This window comes from Aplysia californica, unplaced genomic scaffold, assembly GCF_000002075.1.
Source record: "Aplysia californica isolate F4 #8 unplaced genomic scaffold, AplCal3.0 scaffold00296, whole genome shotgun sequence".
Lineage (NCBI taxonomy): Eukaryota > Metazoa > Mollusca > Gastropoda > Aplysiida > Aplysiidae > Aplysia > Aplysia californica.
The window spans coordinates 515,999-537,774 of NW_004797566.1; the positions used below are offsets into that span (position 1 = coordinate 515,999).

Below are 21,776 nucleotides of genomic sequence, written 5' to 3' on the forward strand. Positions count from 1 at the left end.
AGCTGGCGGAGTTACTGTTGTAACCTTGAAGCTTTGAATACCCATCTAGATCTATCTATCTCTGTCAATTTTGAGTAAAATTCGAGACAAAAGTGATTATTGAAGAGCGGAATCGGTTATTGGCAAAGTAAAATTAGCGAGAAAATAGCCTACAAAGTTTGGTGAAAGTCCAAAGTTTGGACATTGCAATAAATGTTGTTTTATGGGTTTTCTTTTTATTACGGGGGGCGGGGTTGTTTTGTTATTGTTGTTGCTGTTGTGTGGTGTTTTTATTTTTGCTGTTGCTTTGGGGTTTGTTTGTTGTTGTTTTTGATTCCTTTAATTCAATGGATGTTTTTAAAATCCACACAGGAGAATGTTTTATTTGGTCAGAAAAGCTGCTCAGCTTGCCCCCACCTTAAAACAGGAAACGAACAGACAAACAAACAAACAAACAAATAAACAAACAAACAAAACTAACGACAAATAAAAGTTAAGCAAAATTGCCTATTAATGGAAATATTATTATGGTTAATTCGATTTCATTATTTTGACAAGCTCCTGGTTTCTCCACGATAACTACTTGAAGCAGACGTCTTTTTTCAGTTTCTTTACCTTGAAACATACAATACATTTCTAACGGATGACCTGTATTTAACGTTAGGCGACAAGGTGAGTCCGCACAATCCTCATTCTCAAAGACAGACTGGGCGATCAAACAAGAAATTAGGACATATCGAGACGAGTGCTTAGTATGTTGTCATATTATTGCTCTTTAAAAGTGTACGTGTTTTTTGCTTTCCAATCGACACAATAATTTAGATCATTAAGGAAGTGGGCAAACAAACAAACTGGATCGAGGGTGTCAAGGAAACCCTAAGAAATCATAACATCACAACTGAAAGAGCTTCGGAGCTGGCCTACCATAGAAAACTGCATCTCCCCTCGACGCTTAACGGCAACAGAGGATGAAAAAGTATAAGTAAAGTAAGTAAGGATGTGGGCTTCTGAGCCTGCCTTTCAGAGCTAGCCCAAACTGAAGGGGAGATAACATGTAAGAAAAAAGACCAAGATACTCAGTAAAAAATAACAGTGTCTCAGTTCGGGAATCGAACTTGAGTCTCCTGCGTCCGACATCGAAACGCTTAGCTGCTACACCACAGACACCCGCGTACCGCTCTGACATCAGGACAAAATGCTTTGGAAAGGTACTATTTATCTATCTATCTATCTATCTATCTATCTATCTATCTATCTATCTATCTATCTATCGATCTATCTATCTATTCATCTATTTATATATTTATCTATCTATCTATCTATCTATTTATCTATCTATCTATCTATCTATAGTTCCTTCACTATTAATGAAATCATAATGTCAAGATTCCCCCTCCCAAACAAAAACAAAACACACAAAAAATTGCTGGCTTTCCATCACTCTCTTTGTTTCTGTACTGTTTTCTGTTAACGAATAAAATCCAAAGCATGCCAAAATCAGAACAGACAGCGCGGGGGTCAACTAATTCTCCTCTGTTTTTTGACTGTGTCTCCATCCGTCCACATTTCCATGTTAATGTTCTCAACAGCCAATGCTGCATTCCTGGCTTTGCTGGCTGCTAAGGAAAACATCAACCCAACCCCTTTCAGGAAGTTTGCTGTGGAGCAGATCAACTACATTCTCGGAGACAACAAAATCAAGGGTGGATGCTTCAGCTTCGAGATCGGTTACGGTTCCAAATATCCGCTTAAACCTCACCACAGGGGAGCGTAAGTAGATCCTCAACTTTCCGGATATAATACGTATAATACATATATATATATATAGTATATATACATTATAATATATGTAATGAGCTTTTCAAAAAATTGTAGAAATCCTTGTATATATAGTATATATACATTATAATATATGTAATGAGCTTTTCAAAAAATTGTAGAAATCCTTGTCCCCAGGCATTTATCAACGTAGAACTTAAATAGACACCGAACGCAGACTTGATACGAATTGTTTTGTATTTGTAAACCATTTTTCTAACTTCATGAGGAATTTGAACCCATTATACCTCAAACTTTAGGATTTATGGAAACTTTTGTTGGTAAAGGTAGCAGAAAAACGTATGTCCCCGAGATTTTTTAATAACTTAAAATAGATAGAAATGCAATTTACCTGAAGACTATCATCCCGTTTATTAACTGACCAAATTCTACCATATTTCACACATATAACCAGCAAAGCAAGGAGTCTTAAAATCCGAAATCAAATTTGAGGAAAAAAAATTTGTTTCCATGGATACGGCGGCCATATCGGATGTTGTTGACATGTCTTACGTAATGAATACCGCACTTATCGTTTATGGAAATTGATTGGAAGGGGGGGTGGGAGGGTTGCATACATGTAAACAAACATTAGATCTAAAACTTTGAATGTTGATTTTTTCCTAAACGAATTATAAAATTTGTTTAAAATTTTTTCCTAGTATTCAAGTTTGAAAAAAATACGTGAAAATCCACCCTCCAGACACCACCAACAAAAATCTATTCCATATAACAAAAGTTCAACAGACTAATTTTTAGTATTACATCTTCTCTTCATACTGTGAAAATTTCTTGAAGATTGGATAAAAAATGGTGGAGGTATTGTTTAAAAATAAAGAGAAAAATCGCGTTTTGAGAAAACGGCCGATGAAAGAAAAATATAATATTGACTTATGAGGAAATGGTGGTAACAAACATGCCCGATATAGAAAGAAATAAGGATTTTGGGGACTTTTATGCAATGAAATAGTTGTAGGAGAGGCTGAGGACGCTAAAAAAAAAAGCCTATAACTCAAATTCCATAGTTTTGAGCCTAATCGGGACTTTGTGGGCGCTTTTGTAGGTAAAAGTAGCAGAAAAACGTATGTCGCAGAGATTTTTTAATAACTTAAAATAAATAGCTCCCTCCTTTAACTATGTTGCTGTTACTTCTATCTTTTTTTATAATTAGATTATACACTCAATTTATACGAAAAAATCGTTTTCAATTCAATTGCTCGCTGCAGCTGACCGCAAATGGCATGGCAATGTATGTCCACAGTAAATCACTTTCTTCTCCGTTACCGACAGCGTTTTGCCTCGCTGAAGTCAGAATAGACCCCTCCTGGATCCTTTTTGCTTTTAATTTAAGTTGTCTCCCTTCGTCGCGCCCATTCAAAACAGATTTGCGAGGGAACTACACAGGAGTATTCTCTCAGGAGAAGTCAAAACAACCAACCAGAGACAACTGAAGCTTACTTTAGTTCCTTTCCGAAACCGTCACTTTTTCATGTTGTTATCAAAGCCTTATAGTGTTTATTTTAGGAGTTTTCGATTGTTTAGATCACCATGAGCAAATGTTATGTATGAGGCAAGCTATTTTGGTTTTGATTCCACGATTCTTGAAATACACTATTTCCCCTTCAGTTACTTCCAACTCCGTTACTGGAATGGGAATACGAGTTGTAACGGAAAAGACCACTGATAATGGAAAGTGGAAAGGGAAAAAATAAGTAAATTTTAAGGCAGGTATGGGCAAACAATGACTCATGGGTCAGATATGGCCCGGGGTCAGTTTTAGTGTGGCCTGCAAATCAATCCAGTAATTAATACTGAGTGAAGCTCACGGTGTGTTGATAATACAGGCAAAAATCAAAAGGTACATGTATTCTTTATTTTGTCGAGGCGGGTAAAAAAGAAGTTTCTGTTAAACAAGGGAAGTAACTTATTTTTCTAGAAAATTAATTATCCAAGTGTGCTATATTTGCATAATGTCTATTATCCCATTTTTCTATGACACATTGTTTTTAAGTTTAGACTCCTCTCATTTCTACAGTCTACTGTTATTATTCAAGCTAATTATGTAAGTGATTTCCACTGTTCACTCGTGTCATTTTTAGAATTAATTTTTTGAATTAGGTGGCCATTGTCCACAAACAGGGGGGGGGGGGGGGGTTCTGGTGTGCTGCTTGGGTGTCTGGACGGAAAAAGAAATTTCCAAACGCCAGTTGTGTTAATTAAGTTGAAAGTGGCCATTTTAGCTGGACCGGATATTAAAAGTGTCATATGTGATGACGTATTACTTGGACAGAAGATGATTTCACTTGAGAAATAGATGCTACTTAACGAGCTGAACGTAACCGCCTAAAATTGTATTTTTGATTCTCAGGCGAACGCGATGTTAGGGATTTATATTTTAATGAATTAAAGAGAAAAATAAAATGCGACGTGACATGATAAGCGAAAATCTGACATAAGATTATAATTCTACCACGCAAATTCAATATGAAAGTCATATACACATGCCTAAGCCAAACATTTTTCAGAATTTTGTTGACCAGTGTAATCTATAAAAACGAAATTGCCAGTCTTGAAAATCCACACCTACAAAAAGGGTCACTATTAGTTCCAGTTCGCCGTGGATACATGAAAGTGGTTTATTCATGTTGAATAAATATCACCGACTTTCTCAGGGAAGAAAAGTACAGTTGTAAATAAAGACGTCAAGAAACCAAAAAAGACACAAGACTGACCCCCTGCATAATCTATACTGGATATTTTTTACAGAGTACTCAACACCACTGATAAAATTTATGCCATGTTACAAATTAAAAACAATCTCGGTTGCACATACCAAAGATTCAGAAAGGCAGACATACATGTGCAAGGCTTGTTCTAATCACAGCCTTGATTAGGCTATGTAAAGCTGTTGGTACAGCTTTTTTTTTCTCTTGGGTCATTCCATGTGCTCAGCTGACGACAGATCCTGTATGTTTATGGAATGTAAAACGTGTAGACTGAAAAATTGTGCCATGGCTAGATGGAAGAACTGTTAGTGACAAATATACATGGTTTGCATTGGTGGTTGTGAAAGAGAACGAAAATTCAAAAGGGGTGAAATGAAATCTGTCAAGACAAAGGTAAAAACAATTTCAAAGCATGGATCATGTTATGGGAAGTTAAATTCATAATTGAGTTCCTAAAATCAGCTTTGAACACCGTAAGTGTCTTGAATAGGCACTGTTCTGATCAAGCATCTGATAAGCCTAGATAGATTTTTGTTTTTACTATCTGTATGACTTGGGGTTTATCATATATTTCCTTGCCGTTACCGTATTTTTCTGTCCGTTACCTCAAATTCTTTTCCGTGATCAATGTTCCTCTCCGTTACCAACCCTTTTCAAGAGTTATAAAAAGGAAAGCGTTAATACAATGCCATTATTTATGGATTCTAGGACAAGTCTATGCTGACCACTGTCTGTATAGGTGGTTTTATGCATGTATCTGGTTTTGTTTCTAAATTATCGAAAAAACAATTGTATTTAAATTATGACTGTTTTCGCATCTCGGTCCTACTAGAGTGGAAAATGAAAAGGTTAATATAAACAAATATTTTAAATAACATACATCCCTAGTGATTGACCTGATTAATCAAATAAACTCCAAAATGTGCATGTTTTGTCCAGAGTTTCAAATCAACGGTGTATATTAATTTGGTAACAGAAAGGAACATTCTTTAGCTCTGTACATAAATAGAGACCTATATCTTCGCCATGGTAAGAATAAAATTTCAATAGTTTACTCCAGAGTGGCGAAGACATGCCCAACTCATCACACAAAAATTTAGCGATAACATGACAACTTCATTTTCTTTTTAAAAAATGCTTTGCCAAATTTCTACAATTTAAAAAACAAGTCACATTCATATATATATATATATATATATATATATATATATATATATATATATATCAAGACTGCTCCAAATTTAATGCTCAGCGTTCCTCAGGACCTCGCTAGTGACGTCGAGGGAGGGGGGCTGTTGTCTAAGCAGCTTTATTTTATATTATCTCATCACAATTAATATTCAACAACCTAGCTTTATTCACTCTTTTCATCTCAGTCTTTCTCTGATCGTTCAAAGATAAATTATCTCATATAATCCTTTTTAATCACACCTCATCGCTCTCTAGATCCTGCCCCACTCACGGACCATGCAACACCTCGAATAGAGACAGCCCTGGCAACAGCCCACAAATTCTCCAAGGTGGGGTCGTAGGGGGTCCTGACCTTCAAAACGGTTACGAAGATGCAAGGAATGACCACAAGCACAACGAGGTAGCCACAGACTACAACTCCGGATTCCAGGGAGCTTTGGCTGGTCAGTCCATTGTTTAACTAAAGCGATGGTGTTGGTGTTGTTGTTGTTTTTTTGTTGTTTTTTTATTTCCTTAATGGGCTTGACGGACTCCACGAAGAAATCTTCGAGCGAGAGCGAGGCTCTTTTTCGGCTCCATTGTCAATATGCTTAGCGGCACCTCCACTCGCCCAAATAACTCCATTCGAATTGCCATTGTTCCTGGACATTCAAACATATGTTTGACATCTTCCTTTTCATGGCCGTATCTTCGGCAACATGGGCTGAGCTCTTCATTTACAAAGTTCTTATACCATCTTAAACTCCAAGGATGGTCCGACCGCAGTCTCGCTAGCTCAACCTGGTCCCAGCGACATGTGATAGACTTTTGGGAAGCTCTGTTGTTGTTGTTGTTGTTGTTGTTGTTCTTCTTCTTCTTCTTCTTCTTCTTCTTCTTCTTCTTCTTCTTCTTCTTCTTTTTCTTCTTCTTCTTCTTCTTCTTCTTCTTCTATATTTTCCAAGAAAGTTAGCACTGAAACACGTTGGATTCACTTTTCGGTTCAGCTTTTGATACTTTGACGGAATGACGTCATTTTCGGCTCATGTGAAGCCAATGAGGCATAAAATGTACTCCTAATGCCTTTTTGCTTGGAAAACTCCCCCTGATTTTTCGTTTTGTTTCATTATAAACATAAATTTGCTGATTCTAATTTTACTGGAGAACTAAAATTTAATTTGGTTTTAACATGGAAGATTCCTTGATAAAATTTAAATTGCAAACAGAAATGGGGAGAAATGTGGAGGGGAAGGGGGAGTGTGGAGGGAAAGGGGGAGTGTGGAGGGTAAGGGGGAGGGTGGAAGAAAGAGGGGAATGGTGAGAAAAATGGAGACATAGAGAGTGGAGGAGGCAGAAAAGAGACGCAGAAAACAAAGAAAGACGCAAAAAACAGAAATAGATAGAAAGAGAGGGGAAAGAGAGAGAGAGGGGGAGAGAGAGAGAGAGAGAGAGAGAGATTGGGGAAGCGAAAGAGAGGGAAAGAGAGATAGGCAGGTAAATGGAGAGAGTAACTTTGATGTAGATAGACAAAACATTTAGAGAAAATAGAATGTCGCTCTCAGCTTCAATACAGTAAGTTGACTACACTGTTGATGTTATGCACAACAGATTTCTGACAGTTCACAACTAATGTGTCTTGTCAACGAATTTTTATAAAATAATTAAATGGTATAAGTTTAACCCCCTAGCAACACTATTAGGCTATTTATGAGGCGTGACCTCCGAGTTGAACGTCCATCTCCGAAAGGACCTAGTCAAAAGGGAAATTCGTGTTAAGTGCCTTTCCCAAAGACACAACATCCGACTGAGCTGAGGCTCGAACATCGGAACCCGTAACCTCATGACAAAGAGCGTGGTAGCCGAACCACTTTGTTACCGACGCCAGTATATGTGAGGCAGCGTGGGGGAATCAGGCTCTCGTCAATTTTTGGGCATGTAGAGTTATTGGTGTCATCTTAAAGCTTGTTCACTTGTCTTTATTTCCATGAAAAAATATCCATTTATCTTGAATACAAGTCGAGATATTTGCCAATGAAGAAGTGGGGTCACCTGTTTTCAGACGAAAAATTAGTGAGAAAACGGCCGCCAAAAGGTAGTTATACTTAGCTTAACAGTCCGTGGTAACTGAAAATTTACATTTTGTGTGTCTTTAATCAACGTTTTTAAGAAAAATCCACACAGAAATGAGTTCTTTAATGGACATGAAAGGTGTTGAGCCAAAAAACAAAAAAATTGATAAAAATTCACAAACCTGCGGAAAAATGCAAATTTCTTCACTTTGATTATTTTGACGAGAGCCTGATTCCACCACCCTGCCTTACATATTTCCTTCAGATTCCGTTCGATTTTAGTTGTGCCTGTAATATGAACAGAAGAAAAAAAGATGCGAATGTAACTTATTCCGCTAAAAGCGTTTAGAAGGTAACACTCTATGTATTACTTTTTCAACTTACAGTTGTCGTAGTGCCATTATACGAGGGGGAGCCAAAAACTAATGCACACTCAATTTATAACTTAAAACAAGAAGAAAGCAGCTAAAACTTTTATTCCTCAAATTCAAGGGGAACATCTGCTGAAGCTCAGATTTCTATTTCCCATCATTATCTCCATTTCGTTGAATAGTATTTTGTTAGAAAAAAAACTTGGCTCATTATGGATATGCACACACTAGGTCAACCAAAAAAATAACAGCCTTTCATTTCGTATTTCGTTATATGGCAGGTATCTTAAACAACCCAAATTTCGGGATTAGACCCAAAATCCCCAAGTATAAGGGGCTTCCTGTCCTTTGAATGTCACCAGTTTGTGTTTTATTTAAGTACATCAAAATTCAGATGAAGTTTTGTGAATGGCGAATGCTTGTATAATTGGCACGTCCAAGTGAAGCTATAGGCCTGTACCTTGAATGTTAATTCAGAGCAGGATCATTGAAGGGCCATTAAATTCTTTTTTTGTATGTTGCAGGTATTGTCACCCTGCAAAAACAACACCAAATGCCAAGCGTACGCACTGACTGTCAGTGCAAACACTAAGGGTGTCAACTCGTCCGACGATGACCTGATGGCTCTCTTGATGGTCTGCAAGACAGATTGTTACTGTTTTAATGTGCATTACTCTTCAATATAGATTGAATAGTGTATTATTAAACATTTGTCTCTGTAATATTGAATGCTATATTAGACTTCGATCTGTTTGTTAGAATCATGGATTTAATTAACTGTTTTCGCGGTCTTTAATTTTGAAATTTGAAGATAGGGGCGACATCTAAGGCCCATTTTTTAAACCAAGAACCTGAGGTAAAATCTATATGTGACTTAGATATGTTGAAATCTTTACATGACCCTTTTTGTGCATGCTTGCTTACGGTTGTTATAGAAGGGGCTGTCATCTTGAAAATAAACACCATAGAATAATTTCTTTTTAAAATGTGTCCACCAAAGTCCTCACCCCTTTACCCAATTCGGCGAGATTGAACTTCTTAAATACCATATGAGGGTTTTAAATATGTTTATAATTTAACCTATTCTTTGAACTATATTGACATTATGTAGCATGTTATCTAATATAGGTTACACGATCTGTTGTGAATCTACTAATTTTTAAAACTGTATGATTTTATGCAACTTTTTTGTTTGTATTTACCAAAGAGTTCCTGGAAGTTCTATGTAGGTAGAATGAAAATGAAAAACGTAATATGCAAACTGCACCAAAGGTTTTGAGCCTGTTTCTTGCAACAGAATTGCTAAATGCTCGACTATTTCCGTCTTTTCAAGGGTAATTTGTGAATTGGAAAAGAAACTTTTAGAACTTTGTCTTTGTTATTTTTAGATGCAGAAGTGGCTGAACTTCACCAATCGGTAAACAACTAAACATTCACGATTGGACCGAAAATCACCAAGTATATGGGTCCTTTGAATGCCACCAGTCTATGCTGTATTTAAATACATCAAAATTCAGACGAAATGTTGTGAATTTCGAATGTATGTATTTGTATTTTCCACGTCCAAGAGAAGCTATGCGCCTTGATAGTTCAGAGCAGGATTATTGAAAAGCCAAGCTGGCCGTAAACTCTCTAAACGTGGAGAACGAGTCTCATGTTGGTATTACTGTACACCGTTAAGGCTTGTTTGTTTTGTTTTTTTGTTTTCGTTTTGTTTTGTTTGGGGGTTTTCGGAATGTGTCTTTCAATTTCATGGGAACGTTTTGAATTCTATAACGGGGAACAACTATTAGCTCTCTGTGCAGAGTATGAATTATACATCACAAATACGTTTTACTAGCACAGGCCGAGTCAGACCCAGTTGTGGTACAAATGGAACAACCTAGAAATTTCCTCACAGATTGACTTCATACTGAGACAAAAACAGAACAAAAACAACTGATGCAAGATCAATCCCAAACTTCTCCTTTGATACAGATCACTGACTAGTGATGATGACGAGTAAAGAAGGGAAAAAAACACACGCAAAAACAGAAAAAGAAACATTCAAAGAAAATTAATTTAAGAAAACTCAGTGAAGAGGGCAATGTGCAGAAAGATGAGGACGAGATCACAAAGAGACTAGAAAACCAAGACACTAGTTCAATGAAAGTGGAACAAACATGTACTCTCTTTAAAAACTTGCTAACAGAAACACTGATAAAAGTATGTGGACAGAAGAGAATTAGGAGAAGATCCATTAAAGGAACACCATGGTGGAATGACAGCGTCAAAGAGGCCATCAAAGAAAACAAGAAACTTTTTCAGAAATGTACAAAATTATAATCCAAGGACGAAAACGACTACACGCAACACAGACTAGCAAGAAGGAACTGCAAAAGAGTTGTTAGAGCATCAAAAAATGAATCTTGGGCAAAATATGGAGAACACCTAAGCGAACTGTGCCTTAAATCTCCACGTGACTTTTCCAGAAGTGTAAAGTCAAAGAGGCTCAGAGAAGAACCGTACGACCAAACAGCTATAATTAATGACAAAACAGGAAACCCTATTATCGACGCCTCCTAAATCTAATCTAGATAGAGGAAATATTTCTCAGAACTTTTGAACACCTCCCAAAAGCAAACAAACAAAAAATTCCAACCAAGCCACCCAGAGGAAGAAGAACCAACCATCCTACCATCAGAGGTCAGACAAGCAGTTAAAACACGCCCGAAAAAAAGAAGCGCAGGAATAGATGAGCTCACCCCGGAGACCAACCTAGCATGTGGTGAAACTGGAATAACTTGGTTTACAAAAATCTTCCAGAAAGCATGGACAGAAAGAAAAGTTCCCAGCGACTGGCAAAAAGCGATCATAGTACCAATCTGGAAGAAGAAAAGCAGCAAGAGAATGCTGGAATATATAGAGTAATTTCACTACTAAGCCATGTGGGCAAGACGTTCGCCAAGATATTAGAATGGCATACAAGACATCAAGTTGAACCATTTCTGAGTGAGGCCCAAATGGGATTTAGAAAGGGAAGAGGATGCAATATTTGCCCTAGAACAAATGTGCGAAAGGGCAATACAACAAAACAGGGAACTAAACATAGCATTTGTCGACCAGGGGAAAGCGTTCGACAGAGTGAACAGAAACAAGCTAAGGAAAGAACTCGAAAACTACACTGTAAGAGACCAACTTCTAGATAACATCCGTGCCATTTACGAGAACAGCATATTAAGTACAGTAAGAACGTCGGGGGGACTCATAGAATGGTTCGAGATAACATCAGGAATAAGACATGGTTGTGTCCTATCACCACTATTATGTATCATATATATGGATACAATTACAAAAGAGGCCAACACAGAATAAGACGCCCTAAATGAATTACTCTTCGCTAATGACCAAAGCCTGGCACACAAAGATGAACGAAGTCTCCAACACCACACCACCAGATTAAACGAAGAATGTAACAACTTTGACATGAAGATCAACATCAACAAAACAGAGATAATGAAAGTAAGCAAAAAGCCAGGACCACTTCATAAACAACAACAGTCTCAGACAGGTCCAAGAATTTAAGTACCTCGAAATTGTATTTACAGAGGATGGGCGACTGAATAGAGAAATTGAAACACGAGTACAAAAGGCCAATAATGTTAGTTACCAGCTTACTCCACTACTGAAACATCCGAACATCCACATGACAACAAAACTCAAAATGATCAACACCATTTTCATCCCAACACTCATCTACCAATGCCAAACATGGACCACGAACAAGACATTAGAGCAAAGAATTATAACATGTGAAATGCGATGCCTTAGAAAAACAGTAAACAAAACCAGGCGAGACAAAATTGAACACACAGTAATCAGAGAAAGTGTGGGCACAAAGGATGTCACGATTCACATCCAACACCAAAGAATCAAATGGTTAGGACATCTCATGCTATTAATAACGCACCACCCAGCACAACGTACCTATATACAAAAAGCGGATGGCAACAAGGCTAGGGGACGACCAAAAAAGACCTGGATAGATGGAGTCAGGGAAACATTAACCACCCACGGCATCCCCTTGATCCAAGCTCTCCGGCTAGTGACAGAGAGATTTTTGTTACCCGATGTGCACTATATTTTTGGCGGAACCTTATTTATTAATAACGTTCCACGTCGTCTTTGCTATTGTCCACCTTCACAAAGCGGCCGCCATTATGAATCTCAGATGTTTACTTCATACAATTTGATTTGTTTCATCGGTAAAACTTGAACGAAACCTGGATTTATCATTCCAAACGGACAGTTTATACATCAGTGTTGATTTAACATTAGAGTGATAAGTAGATCTAGATCTATGACGTTTTGAATTTTCAAAATACTTGACTATCTTAATCTAGAATCTAGATCTAGATCTAGATCTAGATCTAGATCTATTCTAAGCTTACCAGCCGGCCTGGCCCTGGTTTGCTGTGTGATACACACAAGACCAAGTATGAAATAAACATGTAGATCTAGATCTAGTAAATTTTACACAGTCTGGTATAAATCTATTCTACACGTAATGCCAATGGCTGCGAAGGAAGACATTTCTAAGATACTCCATCAGTTATCTAATCTAGTTTTCAATTACAATTTGATAAAAATCAATGAACGCATTGATAACCTTGAGAAAAAAGAAAGTAAATCTCCTCCTGCTCAAGATGTGAACGCGGATCTAGCGAATGACACATCAGACCACGACAGGTCGAATAGCGATCCCACTACTACCAGTCCAAGTGTGATGACTTCTTCGTCTACTGCAGCTGATATTCAGAGAGATTTCGAACGAATCAAAGAAACTCTTCAACGTACTCCTGTTCCTGATAATTACAAAGTGAGAGATAGCGCAGTGGGAATAAAGCAGGACTGTAAACAATCATTGAAAATATTGTCAAAATTGTGCCAGATACTCAGAAACTGCCATTAAAATCCTACATCAGATTCCGGTCACTAGCAATGGCCCAAATGTTTCAGAAGGTGCATTGAATTGCTTATTTACGTGTGTGGCAGCCCAAATAAATTTTCTTCAACAAGAGTATACAAATTTGGTGGTCACATCGACTTTTGATCAGGAAACGGCTAGAATCTTCAGACAATTTGAAAATAATTCATCAACATTTTCGGACAGTGCATTACACAACATTGGAGTCGCGGCAGGGTCGTCAACTTTGTCTGTTCGGCCATCACCATCACAACCCACACGGGGTAACCCAACTCACAGAGGAGGCAGGTCAACGGGCCGTGGATTCTATCGAGGTTACCGTGGGAATGGTGTCAACACGCGTAATGATTTCGCCGGCAGAACCTTTAATTCCAGGCCTCCAATTGGCAGACCAGACTACGATACTCATGGGGCTGACTAATGACAATTGAGGTCAATACCTACGTCATCAAAAAACCAATGTGTAGTGTGTGGTAAGATATTTTATCAATGTTCAGAGCAAATACACTTCGAGACAATATTAGTTACTGGGAGACAATTTCAGATAATAATACAGTGTTAAACTGGATACGTGAAGGTGTGACCTTGCCATTTTCTACTAAACCAAACAGTTTTTACTTTAATAATAGAAAATTCACAGCCTTAGAGGCAGAGTTCATTGACAAAGAAGTTAGTCGTTTGTTAAAATCGGGTTGTATTGTGCAGTGTCCAAACAGTAATCCGGATTTTGTATCACCAATAAACGTAGTTCCAAAGAAAAAAGGTTTTAGATTAGTAACTGATCTGAGACATCTGAATAAACATATATCACCACCCTCATTTGTATATGAATCAATTGAAGATCTAATAAAAATAACAAATGTTAATGAACATATGGTCACATGGGATCTGGAACAGGGTTTTCATCATATTCCAATACACCCAGAGTATTCTGCCTATCTGTGTTTTAAATGGAAAAATGCGTTTTATAAATGGATGGTGACGCCCTTTGGGGGTAATTTTAGCCCGTATTATTTTTGCAAAACTGTTCGTGAGGTGGTGAAACATTTGCGACAAAATGACTTGAAGACTGTGTCTTATGTAGACGATTTTTATTTGTGTGATGATGCCTCTCTTATTGAGGGCAAAATTGAGTATGCGATACAGGAGTTGGGCAAACTTGGCTGGCACACTAATTTGGAAAAGTTTTGTTTTACCCCTAATACTGAATGTTAGTTCATAGGATTTTTGGTACAAACTGGGGTAGATGACAAAGCAGTTTGGTTAAAAGTTCCTAAAAATAGAATTGACAAGGTAAACAAAGACATTAAAAGAATGCTTAAAAAGGGCCAAGCAACGGCCAGAGCATTGGCGAGAATCGCCGGACAAATTGTGTCCATGACCAAAGCAGTCACGCCTGCCAAGCTCCTGCTACGCAATCTGTATCGATGTTTAAGGTCAAGGACCTCTTGGCAGGATCTGTTGACACTGGACATTGAAACTATTAAAGACTTACGTTGGTGGTTAAAAGCCTTTGAGGCATGGAATGGTAAAGCATTTAGACACCAAAGCATTTCAATTGAAATAGCCACTGATGCCTCGGCAGAAGGATGGGGAGCCACTATGCTTTCAAGCGGTTTGAAGGCCCAAGGCTATTGGACGATAGAACAGTCTTACAAAAGTTCCAATTTTCGGGAAACACTAGCTGTGCTATTAGGTCTTTTGGCCTTCCTGTCACAAATAAAGGGCAAATCAGTGACTATTTTAAGCGACAATGTGTCGGCGGTCTGTTATATCAATATGCAAGGGGGCCCTGCAATGGAATTGTCACGAATTGCGAGGGAAATGTGGTCATTAGCACTCAAATACAACATACAGTTAAAAGCTCAACATCTGAAAGGTGTGCTCAACGTACAGGCCGATACGTTGAGTCGACTAAGTTCCCAGTACGAATGGTGTCTACATCAGAAAGTTTACGACTATTTAAATGTACTGTGGGGGCCTCACACCATAGACAGGTTTGCCACTATGGCGACAACCAAATGCATAAAGTACAACAGTCGGTTTCTAGATCCAGCCTCAATGGGAGTAGATGCGCTGATCCAGGGGGACTGGGGACTGGGAAAACAATTATGTGAATCCACCAATAAGACTTCTAGATCAGGTGCTGGATATTATTTGCCGGCAACAGGCAACAGCCACAGTTATTGCTCCGGAATGGAAGGCCCAGTGGTTTTACCAAAGATTAAAACAATTATCAGTGGCTCCACCAATAAAGTTACCAAAAGCCAAACTGTGTGCACTCAAGTGGGAATACAAACTCCAGAACCATTGAAGAATCACAAGTGGGCGTGGTTCGCCTGGGGGATATCTGGGAAAGAAAATTGTTAGCTGAAGGTTGGCCTCTGGCTTGCGTTGAAAAATATCCAAACTTCTTGGCTTCTTCAACACTGAGGCAGTATAATGCATGTTTAAAAAAGTTTCATAGCTTTTGCATTATCAATGATTATGCTTTCCCCCCTAAAACTGACAACGTGTTAGCTGTTATTGTTTAACTTTTTAAATCATGAGGCTGAAAAATCAGAGAGACCTGAATCGTTACTAAAATCTTTGTCTTCCGCTCTGAAACACTGGTTGAAGGCTCATGATTTACAAGTGCATCATGAATTGTTAGACAATTTTGTAAAATCTTTGATAAGAATAAACACCATACGTCCGAAAGGGCTCACCAAAAATACTACCGATTCAATTGTTTATGTCTATGTTTAGGAATTGGGGTCACAACGATCTTTTGACACTTCGACAACTCAGACAGAAAGCAATTACTGTACACTACTTGCTTTCGCAGCGATGTGTCGCCCATCAGATATCGCCCCAACAATCGGTTTTAAACGAAAACAACTTCTGTTTAAGGAAGACGGGTCTATGGTGATCCAATTTTTTGCTACCAAAACGGACTCGAATCGTACAGGACATGAAGTCCTCATTAAACGAGGAACAGAAGAAATTATTGACCCAGTTAAAGCTATGAAAGACTTTTTGTCTCGCACGCAACCATTGGTTGATGCAGACGGGGATTCCCCAGTTTTTCTTTCGTTACATGCCCCTTATTCTGCCATCTCGGCAGCTGCAGTTGCTGACACATTAAACAAGTGCATAAAAGAGGCGGGGCTTATGACTCTGGGTTCACAGGCTGCTCGTTCATTTAGACCTACTGGGGCTACAGCTTATGTTGCCTCAGGCGTGGAACACCACATTACCAGAGAACTTTAGGTCGCTGGAAATCTGAAGAGTGTTTCAATGAGCGCTACGTATACCCACTGTCTGCGGTGTCAGCAACATATAAGATGTTAAATGTTTCTTTGCCTATGTAATGTAGGCCTAATCAGAATGTAAAGTCGACTTAACAGTTTTGTGTCTTGTTTGATTTGGTTTTGGTTATTTTGTTTCGTTTCAATTTATATGTTTTTGAAATGTTGCCAGTAGGCCGACATCATTGTAGTTTGGGTGTTTTGGTAATAATCGGGGAATGTTTTATTTGGATTCTCATAGTATGCACCTAGGCTCTCCAGTAAGGCAACTTTGTTCATTTTGATTTTTGATGAAAATAAAAATAAACAAATGTTTGTGCACATCGGAGTGACTGTAGTTATTTATGATTTTTGTTACCCGATGTGCACTATATTTTTGGCGGAACGTTATTTATTAATAACGTTCCACGTCGTCTTTGCTATTGTGCAGTATTATAATATGTTTGAATTTGATTGATTATCATGTATTGATAGAATATTATGTATCCAAATATGGCGGTCGTTGATGTGGAGATGCCTTGCAAGGATAAGGCAACATTGTTCATTTTGATTTTTGATCAAAATAAAAATAAACAAATGTTTGTGCACATCGGAGTGACTGTAGTTATTTATGATTTTTGTTACCCGATGTGCACTATATTTTTGGCGGAACGTTATTTATTAATAACGTTCCACGTCGTCTCTGCTATTGTGCAGTATTATAATATGTTTGAATTTGATTGATTATCATGTATTGATAGAATATTATGTATCCAAATATGGCGGTCGTTGATGTGGAGATGCCTTGCAAGAATAAGGCAACATTGTTCATTTTGATTTTTGATTAAAATAAAAATAAACAAATGTTTGTGCCCATCGGAGTGACTGTAGTTATTTATGACGTCTCTTTCTTCCCGGTACACCCAATAGGGTATAAGCTGAGGATAAAAGTAAAAGTAAAAAGTGCCCATTGTGATTGTCGTGTGGTCCTATGAGGTCCAATGTAGCAGTGCCCCCTTTTTTAACATTGTGCGAACGACTTGAATTCGTGCAAACATCTTTGAAATGGAAAATGGTATGGGTTAGACACGTCCACCCCCTTTATCAACCTTATTAGGCAGTGAATATCTTTGAATGTCGAAAATTCAAGCTGCTGATCAACACTGCCCCCCCCCCCCCGCCCCCCCCCCCCCCCCCCTTTTCCACCTGGTCCACAAGTCGAAATGGATGTATTTATGCCTTACATTACGAATCAAGAAACTTTCCATATAATGAAAAATAACTCACTTCAATATCTCTTGATGCTTGCACTATGGGAAGTAATCTATCAGAATTTCATATAATTTTCAAAGTCACTATTATCTCCCTTATTGCGAATATTATATGCATTATACAGTCTTGCAAAAGTGCACGAAAAATAAAAACCAGCAAATCAAATTATTAATTCTTTTACATACATTTAATTCGTCAATCCATGAATGCAAAAAAGAAAATTTCATCACAATCGAAACCGAAATGCATGATTCCCAGCGCGCAAAAGGGACCCACTAGATCTAGTAGTAGGAGTACTTATGGCATAGACTGTAGACTACACAAAGTCTTTATGGTAGGTCCGCTCCTCTTCAATTAAAACAATAATATTTGCAGTCTGTTTCTATTATGTTTAGGCTAAGATCTAGATCTAGTAGTAGGCCTAGTATTAGTATTACCAACGATTCTCTACTTCCAAGGTATTGCAATCCTTCCTTGGGCTTTTGTCCCACGCCGTAGCCGACCCGCTTTGTCGACGTCACTAGGCGACTTGAGGTTGGTTTCACGTTTACTGCTTGGGGTGTATGTGTGTGTGTGTTTCTTTTCAGTCCCCCATTGCAATAAGCTACGCTAGGGGACTGCACAGTCCCGGAACGGGTATAGTAACATTACTAAAAACTTCCTTTTGAAATGCTAAATCTCACTGACATTGATAATATCAAACGCGGTCCCACTATGTTTGTGTTGATAGTTTGAGGATTGTTTTGTTTGTTTGTTTGTTTTCGTTAGGTTTTTGCTTTAAGGGTTATGCTGAGATTTAGCAGTTTTAAAATCATGGGGTTTCGATCCTTGACTCGGCGGTAGGATGTTGTGTCCTTTGGGAATTTATTTTACCTGCTTTTCAACGGTTTGTTTAGCTGCAGGCGAATACCTGAATTCTGCAGGAACGATAGAATAGTTACAAGACTGAACAACGTTAACAACACCCAGATAAGTGAGCTGCCAGAAAAGCTTAATACCGCAGAGACGTCCGCTAATACTCGCCCCCCCCCCAACCACACACACACACACACACACACACACACACACACACACACACATACACACACACATACAACACTTAAAAGCTTTAATCCTTAATCTGTTTTTTGTTTATGGTCAGTTATCACTAGAAAGTAATATTATTATGTAGCTAATGAATCGGATCAGATGATTTGCTCTCAAAATTAAGTAAATTATATCCATTGGGGAGTACAAACAGTTTACAGTTGTTTTTTAATTATTGTTTAAAATTCTATTTTGTTTTATTGGGTCTTTTATTCGTGTTCAGTCGTTATTATTAACTCTGTGGTCAACAAATCAGATCAGATTATTTGAAATAATAGATGAGGGAAGGTTGTGACAAATGCTCCTTGATAAAGACACATCTTAGCAATTGTCTCCCCTCATCGATGTCTAACATGAGCTGAGCAGATTGGCGGCGGTTTGGACCTTTCATCCTTAAGGTTTGTTTTGTTGTAGCTGTTGATGCTGCTGTTGTTCTTGTTGTTGCTGTTATTCTTGTTGTTGTTGTTGTTGTTACTGTCGTTCTTGGTGTTGTTGTTGTTACTTCTGTTGTTGCTGCTGCTGCTGTTGTTGTCATTGTTATTGTTGTTGTTACGATTGTAGTTGTAGTTGCTGTTGCTGTTTTTGTTGTTGTTGTTGTTGTTGTTGTTGTTGTTGTTGTTGTTGTTGTCATTGTTATTGTTGTTGTTACGATTGTAGTTGTAGTTGCTGTTGCTGTTTTTGTTGTTGTTGTTGTTGTTGTTGTTTTCGTTGTTGTTATTGCTCTTGGTGATGTTGCTTCGTTTATTTGTTTGTTTGTTTTCGCTTTCCTTTTTTGAAAGATTTTATTTATTATCGTTGTTTTGTTTGGTTGATATTTTCGAGGGGGGGGATGGGTGAGGATAGGATGACGGGTACATTTTTTTTTATTAGAGTGAGGGTTGAGTATTCTTTTTAGGGGGAAAAAAGGGGGGAGGGGGGAGCAGTATCAATTTAAGATTGTCATCGACCTGACTACATCAGAATAGTTCACAGCATTCGTTCAACAGTAAAACTGTACTTTATTTTTTTAAGGGTAGTTTTACTGTATCAGCGTGTCCTTAGAAAATAGACTATACCCCCTCCTTTTGTTTGTGTTTTGCGGCGCTTGCAACTGCATAAGGTCATAATATGAGCGAGCCGGAAACATTAAGAGGGGGGGGGGGGGGCTACACCCCCAAAGTCAAGATTCAGCTCAAAATTATGGAATTTGAGTTGCAGACAGTTTTAGCTTCCTCAGCTTCTCTCTCCTACAACTATTTCATCTCATAACCCAAAATAAATCGTATTTTTTCCCATTCCGGGCATGTTTGTAACCGCCATTTCCTCATAAAGTCAATATTTTATTTTTCTTTATCGGCCGTTTTCTCAAAACGTGACTTTTGTCTATACTTTTTTGAATAACTCCACCATTTTTCATCCAATTTTCAGGAAATTTTCACAGAAGGAAGAAAAGAGGTATTACTAAAAATTTGTGTGTTGAATTTTTGATATATGGAATAAATTTTTGTTGGTGGTGTCTGGAGTGTGGATTTTCACGGATTTTTTGCAAACTTGAATGCTACCTCAGGAAAAAATTCATTAAACATTTTCTAATTCGTTTAGGAAAAAAACCAGACAGATTTTTAGATCCAATGTTTGTTAACATGCATGCAAAAAAAAAAAACAATCAATTTCCATGAGCAGTAAGTGTGATATTCATTACGTATGACATGTCAACAAAATCCAATATGGCCGCCGTATCCATGGAAACGAAACTTTTTTCTCAAATTTGATTGCGGATTTTAAGACTCCTTACTATGCTTGTTATATGTGTGAAACGTGGTAAAATTCGGTGCAGTAATAAGCGAGACAGCCTTCAGGTGTAGCCCCCCCCCCCCTCCCCCCCCCCTTAAACATTTCAGTTTGGTAGGAATTAATTTTGAATTTGTCGCTTTTAAGGACAAGTGGGCTAACCCAGATTTCGGGGATTTCAAGAAATCTCGACCTACACCAAAGGAGGGCATTGCCCTATCCATAGGAGAAGTTTGGTTTCATCGGTGTGTTTATTTGTTTGGTTATAGTTATATAGAAAACTCTCCTAGCCTTTTAAAGAAAATGAACAAGGAACAAAAACTTTACCTTCGATTTTCTCCAAACAGAATTTTTTGGGATAGCCCCCTTGTGCTTAAAGGCGACCAATTTTGTCCGAGTGGCGGCCGAGGCCTACTTTTATAAATTTTGGATCACCAAGGGATCTTGAACGTCTGTAACTTGCGCACGGGTCCTCCGACATTGTTCGCCGTTATCACTCAGAGAAGGATAAATGTTAGGTCTTACCTACTCTAAGAATAGGGGTGTGGCTGAAAAACACAGGTAAGAAGAAGCCAAGAAGTAGCAGTAGAAAGGTTACAGAAAGAGTTAGAAGCCAAGAGGAGGGGGTTAAGGTGGGAAGGGGTGGTGGGCAGGAAGTGGAGACAAAAGCAGGAAAGGGGGTGAAAGGAGATGATTTGAGAGGAAAAAAAGTTCGTAGTTGTCAGGTTTCGACCCCGGGACCTCGAATGACAGGTAAAAACCGTAATCTCTAGACCACTAGAGCCCCCCTCTGCTATTTTGCTATTTTTTATTTTAAAAATGTATGTGCTATTTACTTCATATTGCTTAAAATATTGCACAACTTCTCTTTAAAACAATATTTATGTTTCAGCATTCAATGTTGAAGACGTTTTTTTTAAGATCCCCATGAAAAGGCTGTCATAAAAACAGTGGATAAGAAATAGAAAGAGTAAGCAGCTTAGACTGTCTTGGAGCCAGATATAAAATTCACCAGAAAAGAACAATGCAAATTTGTTTTTTGAATGAAAACAAAAATTCTAAGAAGTGCTCAATGTTCTCCACCAAAAAAGATATACAGATCTGAAGCATGAGCCATTAATAAATAAAATACATGATGAATTAGACCTTTCGAAATGAAATGTTATAGACAATCAAGGAATTACTAAAAAGAATTTAGAAGAAGAAAAAGGAGAAGAAGACGGAAAAAGGGAAGAAGAAGAAGAAGAAGAAGAAGAAGAAGAAGAAGAAGAAGAAGAAGAAGA

The 21,776-nt window shown here is 38.0% G+C and overlaps 1 protein-coding gene across 1 annotated transcript in view; it reads left to right on the forward strand.

Moving 5' to 3' along the window:
- The window catches only part of LOC101856354 (endoglucanase 17-like), a 53,876-nt gene that overhangs the window by 9,712 nt on the left and 22,388 nt on the right, over positions 1-21,776 (forward strand). The window contains 4 exon segments of the mRNA XM_035970629.1: positions 352-367; positions 1,569-1,749; positions 5,970-6,157; positions 8,655-8,705. Coding sequence (XP_035826522.1) covers positions 352-367; positions 1,569-1,749; positions 5,970-6,157; positions 8,655-8,705 — 436 coding nt within the window.